The 21,176-nt window shown below is 40.0% G+C and overlaps 1 protein-coding gene across 1 annotated transcript in view; it reads left to right on the top strand.

Annotated features, from left to right (window-relative positions):
* The window catches only part of LOC145985397 (putative cytochrome P450 304a1), a 50,794-nt gene extending 30,861 nt beyond the window's left edge, over positions 1–19,933 (top strand). Inside the window, exons 6-8 of the mRNA XM_083119370.1 lie at positions 1,960–2,077; positions 7,083–7,224; positions 19,062–19,933. Coding sequence (XP_082975496.1) covers positions 1,960–2,077; positions 7,083–7,224; positions 19,062–19,255 — 454 coding nt within the window. The 3' untranslated portion in view covers positions 19,256–19,933. The remainder of the gene's footprint in view (positions 1–1,959; positions 2,078–7,082; positions 7,225–19,061) is intronic.
* Positions 19,934–21,176: the final 1,243 nt, after the last annotated feature.

Below are 21,176 nucleotides of genomic sequence, written 5' to 3'. Positions count from 1 at the left end.
GTCCAAAATTTAATAAAAAATGTTGCCTGAATAGAAGAAATTGTGATATTAGAGTAAAAAATGGAAATAAACTTTTAAAATAACAAGTTAAAAGTTGAAAAATGTCTTTGTGAGTCCAAAATTTAATAAAAAAATGTTGCCTGAATAGAAGAAATTGTGATATTAGAGTGAAAAAATAAACCTAAATTTCAGCTAAAGTTGAAGAAACACAGTTTGTGTGTCTAAATTCCCATGCGAACTCTTGCTTGAATCGTTCAAATAGCGTTTTCTGAGTAAAAATACACAAAAAATGCGAAATATTGTCTCTAACAGTAAAAACATCTGGTCAATTTTACATGAATCCTGATGTTTATAACCCAATAATCAAATGGGCCGTGGTTCGCAACCCAGAAATAAGAGCAAATAGTGGATCGCATCCACTTTAACCTGTAGATACTGGAAGTGAATGTTCCTAGTTCAGCCAAATTCGTTACGCCTTAGGTTAAATAGTCTTTGCAATGTTACAAAAGGCGGCAGAAATACCGCGTAGATTACTTCCACCAAATAAAATTGGAACCTCAAAGAAAATCAATACTCGTGTGTAAAAATTTGGCGACACTTGACTTCCATTCAACTTCGGAAGAAGACCAAGCGATGAGGGCCGTAACAATAGAGAACCTTTTTTCCCCTCACGTGTCCATGAACGCGCGCGGTTTGGGGGTGCCGATGAATGCAACCACATAACAGGTTCTTCCGTAACAGGTTAATATTAATAACATGGATTCTGCTCGCATACTTCGTTTTCATATAGGATACATCGTTCAATTTCTTCGCCTTTAAAGCGAACATGTGTTATAATATCTTCTACCTCCGATCGAACGCGGCGGCACCGGTTGAATACGGGTAAATCCGGATCCTTAATTATACCAAATATTACTCACCACCGACGCCAAAATGGCCGGAAGTGTCTTTTGTACATTAATGGAAAAAACCATTAATTCCAAGTTCCCACATCTGTATAAAGCACCCATGACTCATATCCGGCAGAAACGCATTAATAAAATACAACAATAGTGTTAGAATAGTACGAAAACGAACTCCATAATAGTGTCTTTTGTACCTTAATGGAGAAACCATTAATTCCAAACTCCAACGTCAGTATAAATCATCTGTGACTCATATCCGGCAGAAACGCATTAATAAAATACAACAATAGTGTTAGCTTAGGTCAAAAACGGAATACATAATAGTGTCTTTTGTGCACTAATGGAAAACCATTAATTTCAAACTCACACGTGTGCATGAGTCATCGATGCCTCATCTCCTCCTCCACCCACGACACGTGGCACTAGATTAAATAACAATAGCGTCACCCCTCCTCCACCCACGACACGTGGCGCTAGATTAAATAACAATAGCGTCACCCCTCGAAAATGAATAAAAAAGCCATTAATGTCAATTAAAATGATGATTTATTGCTTTCATCTCGTTCCAATTCTACTCGCTCATGCACTTGACCAATGTGTTTACTTGAAATATTTAAAGAAATGGAACACTTGTAATAATACTTGTAATGGATTATTTACTTGCACACCGCCTGTGTTTCATACTAAGGGTAGATATGTTTAGTATTAGAAATACGGACTTTTTATTATTTGAAAAACGAGAACTATGTTGAACATCTCTAGCACACGCAAGAATACACAGATTCTAATTGTTTATTTTTTATCGTGTAGGCAAAGAAATTGCTTTTATTTTGATGTGTAACACACATATAGCAAAACCAAAAAAATAAATTGTTTCAGATTGTCGAAAATCACATAAAATGCCCGGGTTTCTGAGTTATTGCCAATTTAAATACCCTGGGATTCATTGTGGAGTTCCAACAATAAACTGAATCTAGGACACCATCACCATTGAAAGTTTGAAACACACATTACGTGTAGAATGTCTGCAATATGTCTTTTATCTTTTCTGCAGAATGCCTTACATGGAGGCCACAATCCAGGAAGCCACTAGAAGAAACACTGTTGCGCCTCTGATGTTGCTGCACAGGGCAACTGAAGACACTGAATTCTTCGGTTACACTGTTCCCAAGGTACTTCCAAGTTCATACTGAAGCTAATAGTAATCGTAACGCAAGGAATGGCTAGTTTCTCACAGATCTGGTAGTATCATTCCATGTAGACCTAACAGGGTGGTCCAAAAGTACGGAACGAGCCGAATAAAACCGAAATGGATGCAGTTATTGAAATTTCATAAGTGTACATGTAGTTAAAAAAACTCTACAGGGTGGTCCAAAAGTACGGAACGAGCCGAATAAAACCGAAATGCATGCGGTTATTGAAATTTCATATGTGTACATGTAGTTTGGGGTTGGGGAAAACCTACCGAACCGCTCTTGAAATATAGTCGCCATCTTAAAAGCCGCCATCTTGGATCGAGATCACTTTTTTAAACGGGAACCTAGGCATTTGACACATGAAATTACACTGGAAAAAGCTCATAAACACGATGGTAGCATTCATTTTTGCAAAACTTTATTCATGTTCATGCTACAGGGTGTTAAAGAAGTGTTTTCAAAGTTTTGTCTCATTGTTGCAGGATGTTAGAGGATATGCTCAATGTGTCCACCATTGTTGGCCAGTGTCATATTGAGTCGATTCACCCATTCCTGATGGACTTTCGATAAGATGTCTGGTGTGATTCTTGCACAGCACTCGACAATTCTGTTTTTCAAATGTTCCATATGACGAATTTTTAAGGAATAGACCAGTGATTGCACGTGGCCCCACAGATAGAAATCGAGGGGTCAGGTAAGGCGAGCGTGATGGCCATTCCACAGACCCCCTGCGACCTATCCACCGATTGGGAAACTGGATGTTCAGATAGTCCCTAACATTGTGACCAAAATGCGGGGGAGCGCCGTCATGATGAAAGAACTCAGGGAAACTGCCATCCTCGATCATGAGAGATGGAAACACTTGTGTATCCAGTAAGTTCAAACTCGGCATTGAGGGTACCGTCAATGAAGAAAGGTCCTACCACACGGGTTCCCCATATGCCACACCATACTATCACTTTGAACGGAGGACTGTTCCAGATGTATCCACCCAATGAGGATTCGATTCAGACCAGTATCTCATGTTTTGTCTGTTCACCTCCCGATTGAGATAAAAGTTTGCTTCATCACTGAACAGCATCTTGTGAGGGAAGGTAGGGTCTTGTAACACCTTACGGTGCATTTCTTCTGCAAATTCAACCATGCGGTCAGGATCGTCCTCACTCAGGTGTTGAAGCAACTGGATCGCGTATGGATGCCATTTGCGCCTTCTCAGAATCCTCATAATGGAAGCACGACTTACACTAGTAACAGCAGAATGACTACGGGTACTACGTTGCGGACTCAACGTAACTGCCGCCAACACAGCTGTTGATGTAGCTTCATCTGTGGCTACCTTAGGCCTACCTGATATGGGCCTGTTTGCAAGAGATCCAGTCTCTCTGAACGTAGCGATTAGTTTCCGCACAGTACTGTCAACAATCGTAGTTCGTTCTGGATGGCGCTGATTGAACTCATCGGCGATGACTTTCGAGCTTCTTTCCCCACACATCAGGATAATTTCCACGCGTTCCGCTTGTGTGAGCTTCATTTCTTAATGCACCTGCAACAATGAGAGAAACCGTTGCAAACACTTCTTTAACACCCTGTAGCATGAATAAAATTTTGCAAAAATGAATGCTACCATCGTGTATGTGAGCTTTTTCCAGTGTAATTTCATGTGTCACATGCCTAGGTTCCCATTAAAAAAGTGATCTCGATCCAAGATGGCAGCTTTCAAGATGGCGACCATATTTCAAAAGCGGTTAGGTAGGTTTTCCCCCATCCCCAAACTACATGTACACATATAAAATTTCAATAACAGCATGCATTTCGGTTTTATTCGACCCGTTCCGCACTTTTGGATCACCCTGTATACATTAATATCCATTCTTTCATAAGTAACAATTATTATTGCGCTGTGAAGATATTTTTCCTTTACTTGCTTTCTGGAAATTTTAGTTTTTGCCTATAGAACCTAATTCTTCCTTGTCTCATTTACACCTCTGTGGTAAGTAATATCTGGACTTGATATTTATGAGTTTTTCAGTGAGTTGAGTGAGTTTTTGTTCTATGTCCACTTTATGTACAGTAAGGTTAATCGAGACTGCACCTACAGTTTATAGTGGGACTCGAGACTCCTCGATTACAAGGCGACAACGTTAGCACCACGCCATCGTAGAGACCCTGGGTGGACTAACCATTGGTCAATATCACGGGAACCATTCTAATTAGAAAGAACAAATTTCGTGGACATAAGAACCTGTCAACTGTAGTAACACTTTTTGGTAACAGTTCGTTATATCGGAGACACTTTTCTTCAAATTTACAGGAGAAACTACTTACGGAAATCAGTTTCTATAGCATTGACGAAGTTCTTCGAGGTATTTTCTTTCATCTTTCACTCTATTTCAGCCGGAAATCAATTCCCGTTGCTTCGATTTAAGCGAAAACGTAACGACGCCGTTTTTTAAAGTGTGTTTGCCTAACCTAACTGAACCTAACCTAATCTTCCGTGGGGCTATCCGGGAAGCGTATTTACAAACCCTATAGTGCTGCAGAACCTCCAGGGATATTCGGCTTGTGATTTGCTGTCATTCCGGAAGTTAATGCAGTGTTCCTCCAAGGTAACGCTAGATGGCAGGGATCAAGTTGACAGTGTAGATTTCAGAGATCTATCCCAACAAGATAAGAAACCCCTTTAAACTGAAGAAGATTTTTAGCACATTTTTTAAATTAATATTTTGAAAGACAGAAATCAGAACTCTTCTTGAAGTGAATGATTTTCCTATTTAAAGTCACATTAGTAGAAACATTGTAACTACTTACCACTATCGAGAAATTTATGTATTCCAACTTATTGCAAACAATACCACAATGAAGCCACTGGTATATATGATGAAGTAGTTTGCCCAGTAAACTTAATATGTATAATTTATTGTATTTTCAATTGGATTTCCAAAGATTCTTGATATTGTTCAACAATATTATGCTTCTAATTTCTCATTGCAACAGTTTGTTGTGCAGTACAAAAATTGCATTATTTAGCATATTTCAAGTTATAAAATTACTCCTGTAATGCCTGAAATCACTTCACATACATTGCAAGCTCTTTCAGAGATATTCAACATTATATCACAAAGTAAAACATTATTTAGACAATTTGATTTCAAACATTATTACTAAATAAAAACGAGTGTAATTTTTCAATACTTTTCCTGTAAACCATAGACATACTACTCTGTAAACGAACAAGCAAGGAACGATGGACACGAAACATAAACACTTCCGGTGCGCACAGCCAATAAGAAAGCGTTATATACCTCTGGTTCTGCAGCACTTTAGGGTTTGAAAATACGCATCCGGGAATGGTTTTTGGGGTTATTCGTGGATGGTTGTACGATCCCAAATGGTTTTTGGGGCTATGCGTGAATGGTTTTTGGGGCTAGCAGCATGACGTGCGTTCCCTAACACTTCGAGAAATGGCTTATTTTAGTGTAAAATATGTTTCTAATCGTGTGAAAACCTTAATGGCACCTTCAAATATGTTCCACAATACACAATTGGTAAGTACGAACCATACGAAACACAAAATATCCGATTTTAAAGTGTCTCCGATATAACGAACTGATACCCACTTTTCAATATCAAATGTTGTGCGTCATCTGCGTCATAACTAGACTTCGGATTTTTAGGATCTAAAAAGTGTTCTTTTAGGTTCCTAAAATAGGTTCAAAAAACCCTAAAATAGGTTCTAAAAGTCCTAAAATAGGTCCTAAAAAATCTTAAGTTAGGTTCGAAAAATCCTGAAGTATAAAAAAATATAAATATGCTGACCAAGGCAGTAATTTATTTTATTAAAAACATAAACTAAACGTAACGTTTCAACCTTCTAGCAAGGTCTTCATCAGACTCTGTATCAAGAGTCTGATGAAGACCTTGCTAGAAGGTTGAAACGTTACGTTTAGTTTATGTTTTTAATAAAATAAATTACTGCCTTGGTAAGCATATTTATATTTTTTCATAATCATGGAAACAAGGCTTCCTGAAGTATGTTAAAAAATAATTAAAATAGTTTAAAATTCTTGAAAAATGCTTATTATGTATAATCACCGGCATTGAAAATGGGACACCTATATCCTGAAATACGCACTATCTTGCATAAAGTTATGTGCGTTGCATAACCCTATGGCGATGGCAGACCTTACGATTGGAAATTTGCTAATAAAATGCACTCTTCGCCGTATAGTTAGGCAAAAATCTTCTTTCAGGTTATCCAAAGTCAAACTCAGTAATTTTTTGTGTGAGGATCATCTTATATGCTGAAAATAATCTTCAACAAAAACATAGTCAGTGGTGCAAACGTCAATGCTGGAATGTCAGTTTGCAAGGCGTGAATGCCAGAAAGCACCGAAGTGAAGCGAAAGTGAGAAAGACCGCACAGATCAGAGCACTTTGGATTGTACAGGTAACAGTGGCACCAGACATTTTGCTTTGTTTAGAGCTTTGAAAAATCACCATGGACTTGGAGGAAGGGAAATCGACAGAGAGGTCGTTTCAAACACGTTCGTCATTGAATTTTTTCGTGACAAACAAAGCAAATGCCACTGTGTGACATAAACATCTTGTAAATATTTTAAAAATATATAAAAACCTAAAAAAAGGCTTGATTTAGGCGCATAAACCTAAAATAGGTTCTAACAAGCAAAATAGTTTTTAGGCACTATAAAACTTCATCGGCTGTTGCGTTTTTTAACGAAACGCTGACATAACTTATTATTTCTTACATACCTGTAAAGGGAAAAAAAATGGGTTCAAAACCTAAAAACCGAGGTCTACTCATAGCCTACCACAGTAGGCGCTTTGCATTGTAACTCTAAAATACCTTATAACAGTTTTGACCGAAAAAATCCATGCACAGAATGAAGCTCTTCAACATAAATGTATTGGTCATGCATATGCATCCAAGAGAAAATATGTGCTTCTAATATTTATTTTTCAGGACACGATAATTGTTCCCAATCTCACGGCAATGCATATGGATAAGGAATATTGGGGAGACCCTGAAGAATTCAGACCAGAGAGATTGCTGGATGAGAACGGGAGAGTCAAGAAGGAGGATCACATCATCCCTTTTGGACAAGGTATGTTGAAATTCGTCAATTCTTTCTTGCGAAAAAAAAATGTATTCTTATAATTCCGCAGGTGCATAATTCTAAAGTTTAGAATGTTAGATATTTTTGTGTGCTGCCTAATCAATAATTTCCTTTGGTCGTTTATCTTTGTATAATGATGCATATTTAGTCCAATATTCTGATGCTTCCGTTACTGTCTTATGAAACAACAATATTAAGTTTTATTTTATTTATTTATTGGAATTTCCAGTACAGCAGAAGCCATTTTAAACCGGAAAGAAACAACAGTAAAACAGTACACTAGTGTTAAAATGAACACACGAAACAAGATAAAATAAACTAAAATAAACAAAATATAAAAATAAACATAAACAAGTCGAGACAGTTCCAAGGTAAACAGATGTGTGTTACAAAAGCATTACTTATATACAATTTTTTTCTATGTTGGTGGTGAAAGATGGATATGAACTGAATATATCGGTTTGGTTTGAGATTACATTGAACTCATTTGGTAGCCTATGGAATAGTGAACGTTGAATGAGTGAGAGTCTTGGAGTTGCAGTGTGGAAAGTTTCCTTGCTCCGTGTTTTATGTCTGGGCACTCTGAGGGAGAGTTTGTGGAGTGGGATGCTGCACCTTAGGTTTCCATTAATTATCTTATGTAGTAATTTCATATCTGCAACGTATCTGCGTGATTCTGTAGCATTTATGTTTAAGTTTACAAGCAGATCTCTCTTAGGTAGGTGTCTCAGGGCCGGCACTCTATATCGAACGATGGAGAGGAAAAAGCTGAGAACACGCTCGATCTTGGAGGTATGAGAAGGGGCAGCCATGTTCCAGATGGGTGAACAGTATTCTAGAATGGGGGACACAAAAGTTTTGAAGTAACTGGAAAGTGCTTTCGGGTTATGGATTTTTTCGAATCTGTAAAGTAAGCCTAACATACGCATTGCCTTTTTTGTGATGGTTGATATGTGATTATCGAAAGTTAGTTTAGAATCTATGAGGATACCTAGATCTCGGTGTTGTGCTTCCTTTGTTAGAGTGATGTCGGTGAGTGTATAATTACCTTCAAGAATGTTTTGCTTCAATGAAATTGTTATGTAGGAGCATTTCGACGGGTTTGTGGTCAGTTTCCATTGCTTGCACCATTCAGAGAATCTATTTATGTCATTTTGGAGAAGTTGGACGTCTGATGGCTGTTTTATTTTCTCATAATCTTGCAATCATCAGCGAACATTAGAATTGTGCTTGAGATGGGGGAATTAAAGAGGTCTGTGAGATCATCCAGATACAATACAAATTACAGAGGGCCAAGAACGCTTCCTTGCTGCACACCAAATATAACAGGAAGCCAGTTAGAATTAGTTCCAGGAAGTATAACACGTTGTTGTCTATTTCTTAGATAGTCTTTCACTATTTTTAACGTGTTTCCAGTTATCTGTTAGCTAATTTATGCAGTAAATAAAGGTGATCCACTGAATCAAAAGCTTTGGACAGATCAAAGTACACAACATCCAACTGATTACGATTAGTAATTGCGTTTATGGCATAGGATTGCATAGAAGACAGATTGGTAAGGCATGAAGAATTTGGAAGAAAGCCGTGTTGTGCTGGGATAATGTAAAGGTATGTGAATTTCAGAAGTCTATTTTTTAGAACGTTTTCACAGACAATAGCAAGTATGGAAAGGAGAGAAATGGGCCTGTAACATGTAGTATCGTTTGCATTGCCAGATTTAAAAATAGGAATGATATTTGCTTTCTTCCATTGAGTGGGAAAGCAGCCTTCAGAGAAGCACCTATTGTATAACATTGCAAGAGGAGTAGCAAGTGAGTGAGCTGTTTTTTGAAGGAAAATAGTAGGAATATTGTCTGGTCCAGATGCTCGGTGAGAAGAAAAGGAGGTAAGGAAGTGCAAGACTTCACCTGGTTCTGTAAAGACGGTAGAAAGAGAGTGAGAACAGATAGATTTGATAGGCGGGTGATCTAAAACATAATTTGAAACAAAATTGTTTTGAAATGTTTGATTGAATAGTTCAGCTCTATCATTACCAACACCTGAAATTCCATTACGTGTTGCTTCCAAAGGGATGCGTTTGGTTTGTCTCCGTGAATTTATCAATGTCCAGAATCTCTTCGGATTAGTAAGGAGTTCATTTGTGACTGTGTTTACATATTCTGTGTATTTCTGTTTTATGAGGTCTTTACTATGCTTACGAAGTGCTTTGAAAGTGTTGTGTGTTAACTTAACCACCTGGGGTATATTGTGGCGTTTGTGTTTCTGTCCCTTGTCCCTGTGTAATTGAGATTATTCATTCATTCACTTCCACCCATGCTCAGGCCCGAAATCGAACTTCGGACCCCTCAAGTCGTAGCTTGCTGGGCTAACCACTCCGCCACAGAGGTCGGTTTATGTCAAGACAGAATGTCATCTGTATGACCTGATTAGAAGTCACCATAGTCTGTTTTACCCTCCTGGTTAATTTCGTCTCTTACATTTGAGGTAATTGGCTTATCCTTCTTGGAAGATATTCAAACGTCAACCTCTCCCCCCACCAGAACTTGTCTTAAACTTTTGGCCAATCCCAACATTCGTAGCGTTCCAAAATGAAAGCGGGGATCTTAGATAGGAATGTAACTTGCCCCTCCCGATTATTCCTATTGATGGTAGAGACAGCCCTGAACGGGCAGGTACAAATATCTAACTTAACATTAATATAGACTCATGATTAGGTTTTATACTGAACTGAGGAATGCGAATGGCAGATAAGGGTGTAGGATAGCTTAACCTGATCGGTTTAGAAAACAGACCAAAGCTCCTGCTTCTCCGATGATTCCAAGTAAAAAGACCTCGTGTCCCTCTCATGCGAACCTATTTAAACCTTCGCTTGGCCTCTCGTCACCTCTAGCCAAAGGCCAGTGTTCTTACCATTTCCTGTAAAAGGCTAATCCTACACATTTCTGAGCAGGAGCTGGCAAGGTCTGCCAGGGTCAATATTTCTGAAACCGAACGGACATGCTACGATCTCCCTTTTGCAAAACAATTTCCAAAATTGAAATTGTAATCATTAAAAGTTTAAATTGAACCTTCTGCCATTCACCAAAATTTAAAATGTATTTTATTAAATGAAAAAAAAAGTTACATAAAATAAAATAATAATATCGGAAATCCTTCACCTAAAAATTGAATTGAACAAAATTGAAGCTCAAAGCTTGACTGCAGAAATGAAGTCTTTTGTTTTCATTAGCCACACGCTGGAAGAGTCTTTCGTAATGAGAAATGCTGACGTTTGATCAACATGTGATAGCAAATGTTGTTCGCAGGTCCGCGGGGTCAGCGGAAAGTTCAACACATTGTATCGTAACTCGAGACATGCGAATGGCGTCTGCGTTTCGCATAACAACTCGAAGAGATAAGTAATGGCAACTGAACTAGTGCTAACTAAGCGCCGAACGTACGCCGTGAGAAACCTTGAGACCGTATGCTCGCGGTCTTCCGCCTCGTCAGGATGACAGTTCAAGAGGCAAGAGAAAAGACCGTGGTAAACACCAATCTCCGCTTAGACTGCGCGGCTTTGAAATGGATGCACTGAAGCCAATAAAATAAACAACACACGCAGTATTGGCTATCCACAACCACACGAAGAGAAGAATATAATTGAAGAATAAATTTTCACTTGTCATTGACGTTCGTAGCACACTATGTTTAGGATATCAGGAAACATATGATTCCTCGTTCCGCAACATGCGAAGTCAGAAGGCAGAGCAATCCGGACACACGCGAACTCCGGAGTCCTGGGGTACGATGCACTGTTCCGGAAGATGCACGGTCCTGGACCGATCACAATTGCAGTGGGGGACCGGGTTCGAATTGCGGTGTGGAAAGTTCATGAATACAGTTCAGCAGATGAAAACACGTTGGCAGTGGGACGGGCGAACAAAGAGTAGTCCATGGAGAGCCACTCCAAGTATCATTTGCAAGCCCCAAAATATGCGTTGTCCGATGGCGATCGCTGGGGGGGGGGATATGAAAGGCCCCCGAAAGTTCAAAACACACGCCATTCCATATTTCCAGCACACATCTTATGCCGACACTGGATAGAAATAAAATGTTGTTGGTTACATACGAGAACGGAAGGTGTTCCATGCCGTTGCATACAGTATGCAAGGTGACAAGGGGTTGCGACGCCTCAGCCACTCCAGGAAGGGGAACACTAAACATGGACACTGGTAGGATGAAACTGTTCAAAGGTGGCCTGGCAGGTTGCAGATCCACAGGGGTGGGGTCTCAACACATTTGGGTCGTTGACTGTACCCGGAAAGTTTAAATATGTCTTGAAGATATGCTGCCTGGCAGGACAGAGCAAAAGAGGGAAGAAGTACAGGAAAGATGCTCATGTTTCTTCTTAAGGGGGGTAGAACCGTGGGGTGGGTGTGGGGGGTTGCTCTGTAAGATGAAATGTCTTCTGATGTTTTGGACTATGTTCCGATCCTGGGATGTCACGTGGGGTAGGATTTTCGTTGCTGCTTTGCTGGTCCCAACTGATGGTAGATAATAGGAACAGGGGCGGAGACGACCAAAAGGAGATAGGTCGTTCTGATTGCTGTGATTATCGAAAATACAAAACAGCAGCAGGGGCGTCTTGAGGGGAAAATCCCTGGCGATTTCAGCTCTTACACCGGTGACATACACTGCTGGAATCCAAAGGAGGCTGTTGAGCTCCAAAGCCGTCAGAAATGAGGCGTTCTTCTTCCGTTCTCAAAAAGAGTCGCTGGACTACTTTTGAAATTCTTGGAACTCTTAGAATTTCCGAAGAGGGTAGGAAACAGGTAGGACATTGGGAAGACTACATTGCTCTCAGTCAGTGAATATTTAAAATACAAGGTGTTCAACTTTGCTTCCGCCGTTCTCCGACAGGTGGCAACAACAGGAAGTAGCGGTCGAAAGAAGCAGATCGCAGACGTCACGCAGTTAGCTTGGACCTCTGTCAAGATAACCCCATTCAAACATTAGTCGAGTGGTGTGTGCATCGTGAAGTTGTTCGCGATTGAAAATGTCAGTGTACGAGCCAAATTCTCGCCATTTGCGGGAGGTTCTACTTTTTTGTTTCAATATGAAGAAAACTGCGGCTGAGGCTCATCGAATGCTCTCCACTACGTATGGTGAGGACGCTATAAGTCAGAGAACCTGTCGTGAGTGGTTTCAACGCTTCAAGAACGGTGACTTTAACGTCGAAGACCGGCATAGTGGTGGAAGACAGAAAGTTTTCGAAGATGCAGAATTGGAGACATTGCTGAGTGAAGACTCGCGTCAAATCCCTTGTGCCTCTTCCTTTCCTGAAACCAAACTGTTCTTCCTCTAACTCGCCACTGACCTTCGAGTATAGGCGTCTATTTAGAATTCTGTTGTTATTTGACGTTTTTCAGGTATCGGATATTATGCATAACACACTAATAGCATAATATCCGATACCTGAAAAACGTCAAATAACAACACTGACGAACGGTAAAAAGTGAATATATATTGTAACAACAAAAAAATATTGCAATCAACAACTGTTTACATAGCCTCCTCAATCTCTCACTCATTCACTCTCTCTCTCTCTCTCTCTCTCTCTCTTTAACACATCTGAGGTGTTTTTACATGTGAAGTATAGATACAAATCATGGATCTCATTAACATATCATTCCTTTTTAGTTTTAAACCCTTATGTGAATTTAGAGTATTTGTCTGCGAGCTCCTGTGCTCTTTTAAATTAATTTATGTGCCAGCCCTCGGAAAGCGGTTATCTAAGACAATTGGGTCGGCGTGGTTAAATCTTTCGTTCGAAGGAACGTATGCATCCAGTCGTAAGCACGACATTATACAAGTTTCTCGGACGGGGGTAATACACATAAGCCTTTCTCGTCCAGTGAGAACAACTACACCATTACAGAGTGATGCAAAACTTATCGGCTCCAGCTGCCGGAATACACAAATCATTCGTCGGCGCGAGCAAAAATTACATCAAAAACCACTATGCAACTAATAATACTACTTCACGCGCACGACCTTGCAATATAAAATTACGCTTTCCACAATTAAAAATGACTCATCAGTCGAGTATTGACAAATTAAATGGCGCGACGGGGCGGTCGGTTACACAAAAATGGAGCAAACTTTGACAATTTACACTAAATATTAAAGTAATGAAATGGAGCTTCTAACCCTGAATGCAGACAATTAAATTAGAACATCTGAACATGAAATGACCCTTTTTTATAACAATGCCCAAAAAATTGCCAGACACGGAAGTTAGGTTCGGAGTTCCTGAGTCACTTTGCAAATAAGTAAGACTTCGGCGTTAACAGTACGGTGTTGATACTAACAATGCACGTTTACATGGACATATACCATCTGAAGAATACTCTACCGGACTCTGCTACATTGCGCGGTCATTCATCTCTCCTGGACGCGGGACTTGCACACGGTTCCTTTGGGGCGAAATTGTTCTCCGAGGTCGATCGCGACGAAGGATGATTGCGACGATATGGTGTACTTGCACCTCCTCAGTACTTCGGGCGTTCCTCTTGTCACTAGCGTCGGGTGTACGTGGTCACGCGCGAGTCCGGAATCTCTCTAGTGTCGGGCATCAATTGGACGTCGATCTGCAATCATCTCTCTCTGGTAACGGGCTTCGATTGGACGTCGTTCTGGAGTCGTCCTTCTCTCTCTCTCTCTCTCTCTCTCTCTCTCTCTCTCTCTCTCTCTCTCTCTCTCTCTCTCTCTCTCTCTCTGGTAACGGGCTTCGGTTGGAACGTCGATCTGGAGTCGTCCTTCTCTCTCTCTCTCTCTCTGGTAACGGGCTTTGGTTGGAACGTCGATCTGGAAACGTCCTTCGGGCTTTGGGCAGTGTTTGGCTTGGATGTTTTTGGCGTTGGCTGGCTGGCTTCATCGGAAGATGGCGAGGCATCGTTGCGGTGTCAGGGAAGTCGACGGACTCCCTTCTCTATCTCAATTAGCAGCCCATTATTATGTAGTCCACGCTTGGCAAAAACAAATCTCCGCGTAATGCTTCACCAAAATAAGGCGCACACTGGTAACTCTCTGTCTGCAATTCGCTCACGGTACGTAAGAAAACGAAGTCCACGGACACAAAACAATAATCATGCGAGAGTGTAGCGCGGAGATGCTCTCTCTATGAAATCCGGGTAAAAACTGTGCCTGGAATCGTAGTACGCTTGTTTTTATATCACTTTCGAATTTGTCCGTTGAGAAGCACGCTAAAGTGGCTTTCTTCGGTTTCCGAGGAGATGGAAATGACCTCTGTCCATTGTCTTGAAATGCGGTCACCAGCGCGTCCTCGATCCTTGCAGGCTTGGCCTCCAGCTGATTTTCCTGGTCATCCGTGAAAAATGGATTCGCCCACCCGCTGTGACTTCTAGCCCGGTCCCGACGGGAGTAATCCTTCCTTTTCTCCGTGTTGGTGCAAATCTGTCATGTTCTAAGCCGCGGCTGTCACTCAGGAAAAACCCGTCTCCCAACTCCCGACGTCTGGCTCGGATACAAATTTATCCACAAAATAAAATCAAACCTCACACTTTTATATTTGAACATAAAATGAATCTATAAACAAAAAAAAAGTTATATCGAACTGCGTTTCACATGCCACTGGATACCGTGACAAGTAGACGTCATTGTTGTGAATGATCCAACTAATGATTGATTTGGTATATTTTACTTCGCTTTTCTGCCACATTTGGTTAATCGCGAATATGAATATAAGTGATGGTGATATTGATGAAGGGACACTCACAAGGAACATCCGTGCTCACTCCGGGATTCGAATGAGGGGCCTCTGTCGTCTTGGCGCGCTGTGCAAAACACTCTGACACGGAGGTGGGAGGATGATCCAACTCTCGTACACTCTACTAATGTAACAGTTCCGATTAGTAATTCAGACCACTGTATATTACGTCTTGAGAATGTTGATAAACAATTTTAAAATAATTTTGTTCAGAGACCATTTTGGGGCCTCCCCGATGGCGCATTTGTCGCGTCGCTGCCTTGTGATCAAGGGGTCGCGAGTTCGAAACCCGGTGGAGACAAAAGTGGTTCGGATCCCACTTTAAACTGTAGGTCCAGTCCCGATTAGCCTTACTGTGCATAAAGTGGACTTAAAACACCAACTCAACTCCAGAGACTATTCGATGTTAAGAGTTTTCAAATGAATGCTAAACATTTCCATTGACACAATATTAAGCAGTTACATAATAACGAAAAAATAATAACCCGCAAAAGTATTATTATTTTTTTATTAAGTGGTAGAGCAGCCACAGGCTGAACTTCTACCACGAGGACTTCAGCAACTTATTTGACGAAAACTGTGTTGATCTTTTAGTGTTTAATGTACATCGCTGTTCGTGCGATAAATTATACAATGCAGTGGGCATTAAGGAGTGCTATATTTCAGTTTGGTAAAGTTACGTCAGTCAATATTGCGTATTGTAGCAACACATAGCACGAGTGGCACGAGCGCGAAGAACCGGGTAGGAATTCTACCGCTGTCGTCTGCTTCAGAAGGCAGGAAGGGTCACGTGAACCAATCACGTAGCCCTGTGCTCCATTAGCTGGCGTAAAAGAGAGCATTTGGGCGCGTGCTTTATGGATCCAAGCTTTCCCTCCAGAAAGGCAGCAAGGAATATAGGGTCCTGTACGCCGAACCTGCTCGGCGTCCGGCCAGGAAAGTCATTGAAAAAAAAATGCTAGAACGAGTGTTGTTAGTGGAGCGTTGCAAGCGGATCGCGAGAAATAGCTATTATAATGCCATGAGGTCAGACATATATGAAATTAGTCAAGATTTACTTTATACTTACAGAATTTACGCATTTTTGAAATTTTAAATCTGGGAACGCCGGCCGTACTATAACGCTACGCCACTGCTGAAAAGCACTTAGCCGTATTTACCTTCTGAGTGGGGTTATATATTAAAACCAATTCACCAGGAGCAGAACTTGTTACTTGATGACGTCTGTCATAATACTTCTTTTGGGACTCAAATCGTTTACGTAAATTTTCATGAGCCGCGTCTCGTGCCTTGTTTAGCCTTTCAAGTTTGTCTGTGTTTGCACTATTTTCGCAGGGATCTGCGTGAAGCATACTTTCCCAGGACAGACGGGCTTCGACCCATGCATGAGGTAAAACGGTCTAAATCTACTGGAATCCCCGCGTGTAACATTATACGTAAACACTGCTGGCTGTAGATAGGTAACCCAGTTATCATGTTTTGGGGTTAGAAAATTCCATTTAGCCATTTCTGGATTAACCCTAGGTGCTTATTCCGGAACAACCGCCGTACTGGTGAGGAATGCGGAACTCAGCAGGGGACGGAAAAAGAGTTTCCTTCTGAGCCGTATGCAGGAGATCTTGCACTGTTCTACGGCGCATAAGGAACTTCGCTTTTTCATATTCCTTAAGATCTTTCAAAAGCTCCGAGAGTGAGTTATATTGTTTTTTTTTGTATATTTCCCTTATAAATTCCGGTTGAAGACATGCGTTGATATACTTAAGCTGCTTATTCACAGCCATGTTAGGGTCCATCTTAAACAGGAGGGTCTGTTTATCCCTAATGTAAGATGATACCGGTTCATCGTCCCTGTAGAACCGATATCTGATCTGCTCCTCGATCTGCAGCTTATCAAGGGAGCCTATGAACTCTTCAATTAGCTTTTAATTGACGTCCTCATAGCTAACTAAATTGACGCCTTATTGCTGGCTAATTGCATTAAACTAGCGTAGGGCCGGCCCACTTAACAACGCCGGAAACATTTGTCTCTTTTTCGTCTCCTCCCAATTATTCAAAATCGCCGCGCTTTCATAACGATCTATGAATTTAGTGACATCCTCCCCCGAGGCACCCTGAAATTGAATGCTCTCGAAAAGGAGGGGATGAACAAAAGGTATTTGAGCCATAGTGGGTGGGTCGATAAGAACTGTTGGACGATTATCAATTTGAATATTGGCCTGCGTACGTGCGCGACTTCTAGTTAATGGAGGACTTGTGATTGGGGTGGATGAGGCACAAGGGAGGTCCTCCACATCAAAAGACGGACCAACAACATTATTGGCTAGAATGATGAGCCTTTCTAAGGTGGTATCAAGCTCGTCCTCTAAGTCAAGAAATGACATAAGGCATTTCTAACAATGGTGACGTATCTTACTTAAAAGAGAAACCCCCAGTTAATAAAAAAAAATCCGCGGAGAAACAATTCTAGCATGACATTAACGAATTTCAATTTTAATTTATTTCAGAGTGAAATAACTGAAAGTTCCACAAGCCCAACGGAATTTCGATGTCTGTTTAAGAAAACTAAACTAGGACGCTACTCATTAAAATAAAATGAGAAGGCCCGCATCAATCCACCACGTAGCGTTCCAAAATGAAAGCGGCGATCTTAAATAGGGATGTAACTTGCCCCTCCCGATTAATACTATTGATGGTAGAGACAGCCCTGAACGGGCCAGGTACAAATATCTTACTTAACATTAATATAGACTCATGATTAGGTTTTATACTGAAATGAGGAATGCGAATGGCAGATAAAGGGTGTAGGATAGCTTAACCTGATCGGTTTAGAAAACAGACCAATAGCTCCTGCTTCTCCGATGATTACAAGTAAAAATACCTTGTGTCGCTCTCATGCGCACCTATTTAACCTCTCGCTTGGCCTCTCGTCACCTCTAGCCAAAGGCCAGTGTTCTTACCATTTCCTGTAAAAGGCTTATCCTACACATTTTTTTCTGAGCAGAAGCTGGCAAGGTCTGCCAGGGTCAATATTTCTGAAGCCGAACGGATATGCTACGCATTGAAGATACATTATTTTTTGGTGAAATTGACGATTGATTTATTTTATTTCTATGCGCTTTTCCGCCACTTTTGTCTAATCGCGAAGATGAGAATGAGTGATGATTGATAGATTTAGTTTATTTTACCTCGCTTTTCTGGCACTTTTTGCTAATCGCGCAGATGCAGATGAATGGTGAAAAAATGTGATGGATGAAGGGACAATCACAGAAAAATCGGGACGTCATAACACGAGCCCATGGCTGTGAGTCCACACGCCACAGTCTCGCTAGTCTACAAAATGCAGTTCAGGGTGTAGGGGAGAGTCGTCCAAAATGGGAACACTAATAACATATCTTTGCCTACCAAAAGCAAATTTGTCAATAAGAAATATATTTCAAACCTTTTATTTTCTGATTAGATCTTAGACTATCAGGAAACAAGGTTGTTTGTGTAAAAAAGAAAATAGGGGAGGCAGGAAAAACATTTTTCTGGAAACTATGCAATGTCCCCGTTTTGGACAACCCTTTAGGTAAAATTGGGTACTCATATGAAACAGTGTAAAGTCGGGGTCTAATGCCAAATTTTGTTGCGAATTTTGAAAGGGCAAAAGTTAACCATGAAAATACAATAAAATTATAAGAAAGGAAGTATTGTTTGTCATTTTTTTTTTTTTCAAACATCCCCGTTTTGGACAACTCTCCATCACTACATAGAAGCAAAGTTTACATGTGAGTGTGTTTGAAAAAGAACTACCCCTTTACGCCCCATGGGTGAGTGATGCTATGATGAAATGTTATGATGAAATTGATGAAGGGACACTCATGAAGGAACAGCTATGTATACACCAGAACTGGAGTTTCAAGTACTCATCGCGCTTTGCCATCCAGGAGACAATTTAACCCTTCTTCCTCTTGTACAAGTTGAAAGGGGCATATAGTGCTGACGCTTTTTAAATAATAAACCAATCAAGGTCAACCACTTTCACTGCCATTTACAATACATTCCTTTTCTCACGCAGGAAAACGACTGTGCGTTGGAGAAACTTACACGAGGCACACGCAGTTCTACTTCCTGGCTGCACTCCTACAGAACTTCACTTTCGAAGTACCAGAAGGTGATCCACTACCTCACACTGAAGCTGAACTCTGTGGATTCATCTCTGTGTCCAAACCCTTCAGAACGAAGATAATTGAGAGAACACCCATGCTGTAGATAAAGTTACAAGTCTAATGCAAAGCGAATATGGTGTTCGTTTCTGTGCGTAAGTTTGACATTGAATCCATGCTGAACATGAACTGGTTTGTGCTGCACCACATCAAGGAATGATCAGCCATTTCAAACTCGGGCAAATAGTGTTACTGAAATCACTGTGTTGAGTTTGATTGTAGACTTAGTCACATTGAACTATTTCCAGGTAAAGATTTAATCATCAGCAATGTATGTGTTTATAATAATTTTTTTCTTAAAAACAACAATTGTGGTTTGTATTTTAAATTATATTCCTTGTGTACATGTCACGAGATTAGTGCTACCTCCATTTCAATACAACGATGAGATTTCATTTGGGTTTTACATTAGCAACAAGCACAAAATCTATAAAAACTTTGACAAAACACAGAAATCAACTTACGACTTTTCATATACTTCAGGGTGCGAAATCCTGGAGAGGACGGGGTGATTTCCCCCCACCCAATCTTGGCCTCAATTTCCCCCCCCCACAAAAAATTTCCGGGTGGGGAGAATTTTTGTTACAACAAACAATTACTTTTAATTTCAAATATACTGTACTAAGAATAATATCGAAAACATACACAAATTAGTGTAGTTGTGAGTGTTCAATGCTTTTTCTCTCTCAAGAGATCATTAACAAATCTACATCAATACGCACAATAGAAGTAAATCAAGAATGCAAAACAATAATAACTATGAAATCTAATTCATTTATATTAACATAAAGCAAAAACCAAATAAAAACTTACACATAATAAAACCACTTCAACTATTTCATAATTTATTAACATCTTTAACCAGTTAGTAAATGAAGTACTTTGCTACATTATAATATCTGATATACGTACATGAAAGTAACACATTTATTTCTTTGTGTGTAATTAATAATAATAATATTTTTAATTACTAATTTAGAGTCATTCCACGTCAAATCATCCAGGCCATGTCACACACCATCTCCGATTTTGATTAAATTCGGTATACTTATAGAACTTTTGATGGAAATTACAAAAATGACAAATTTTTTGAGTTCGGCTAAGGGGGGTCAGAAATTACGCGTTTTTAAAAATCTCCGTGTACGCCACGTGCGGCTCCACTTTGAATGACACGCATTAGGTTATAAATTATAGTGTCTTCTTTCAGGTTTGCCGTAAAATCTTCAAGTTTGATTTCTTTTGCTCAGGATAGTGTAAGCTTTTATTTAAATAAGGTTTCAGATCAGTGTATCAATAATCATGTATTTTATGTATAGTTTCATGTATTTTTTTAGAAAAATAAATTACTAACTTCAAGAGCGAATTTCGTGCAATGCCCCCCTTCAATTTCCCCCAAATTTTATATACTGGTAGCTCAGTGTGGGTACTGATCCTTGAAGGAAAAATTGGGATGGGCGGTTCAGAGACAGGGTGATAAGAAATCATTTGCATTAAAAGTTAATCTTATTAAAAATGCTTATGTATTTAGCACAAAGTCTGAAGCACAATGTGTTTTGAGGTATAATATTCAAAACTTCTGTTCACTATGAGTGAAGGTAAGCATGGGCGTAATCTTGTTGGGCAAAGTGAATCATATTCCCTATCCAAAATTTATAGATTAATTAAAACTTACAAGTTAAATACATTTTGTGAACCTCCTGGCACTTGAGGAACAAACAAAAAAAGCGCGTAATTATTGTGATTTTTCAAATGTATTTAGCTAATAATCTTCGACACTATTTTTATGGGACGGAAAACTTTATGATTCTCTAAACCAAAGATAGTTCCCCGACTCGCTGAGAGTCTTGTTAGCAAATCAAAACGTGTCACTCCTGCATAAATGTGTGTAGTCGGTATATTGCTACAACGTTGACAAGGAATGGGGTATTTAACATGGCAACGAAGTGTGGAGGTTCTGCATTAATTAT

The sequence above is a fragment of the Lepisma saccharinum genome, chromosome 3 (assembly GCF_977018435.1).
Source record: "Lepisma saccharinum chromosome 3, izLepSacc3.1, whole genome shotgun sequence".
NCBI lineage: Eukaryota > Metazoa > Arthropoda > Insecta > Zygentoma > Lepismatidae > Lepisma > Lepisma saccharinum.
This window is presented reverse-complemented; position numbering and strand designations above follow the sequence as displayed.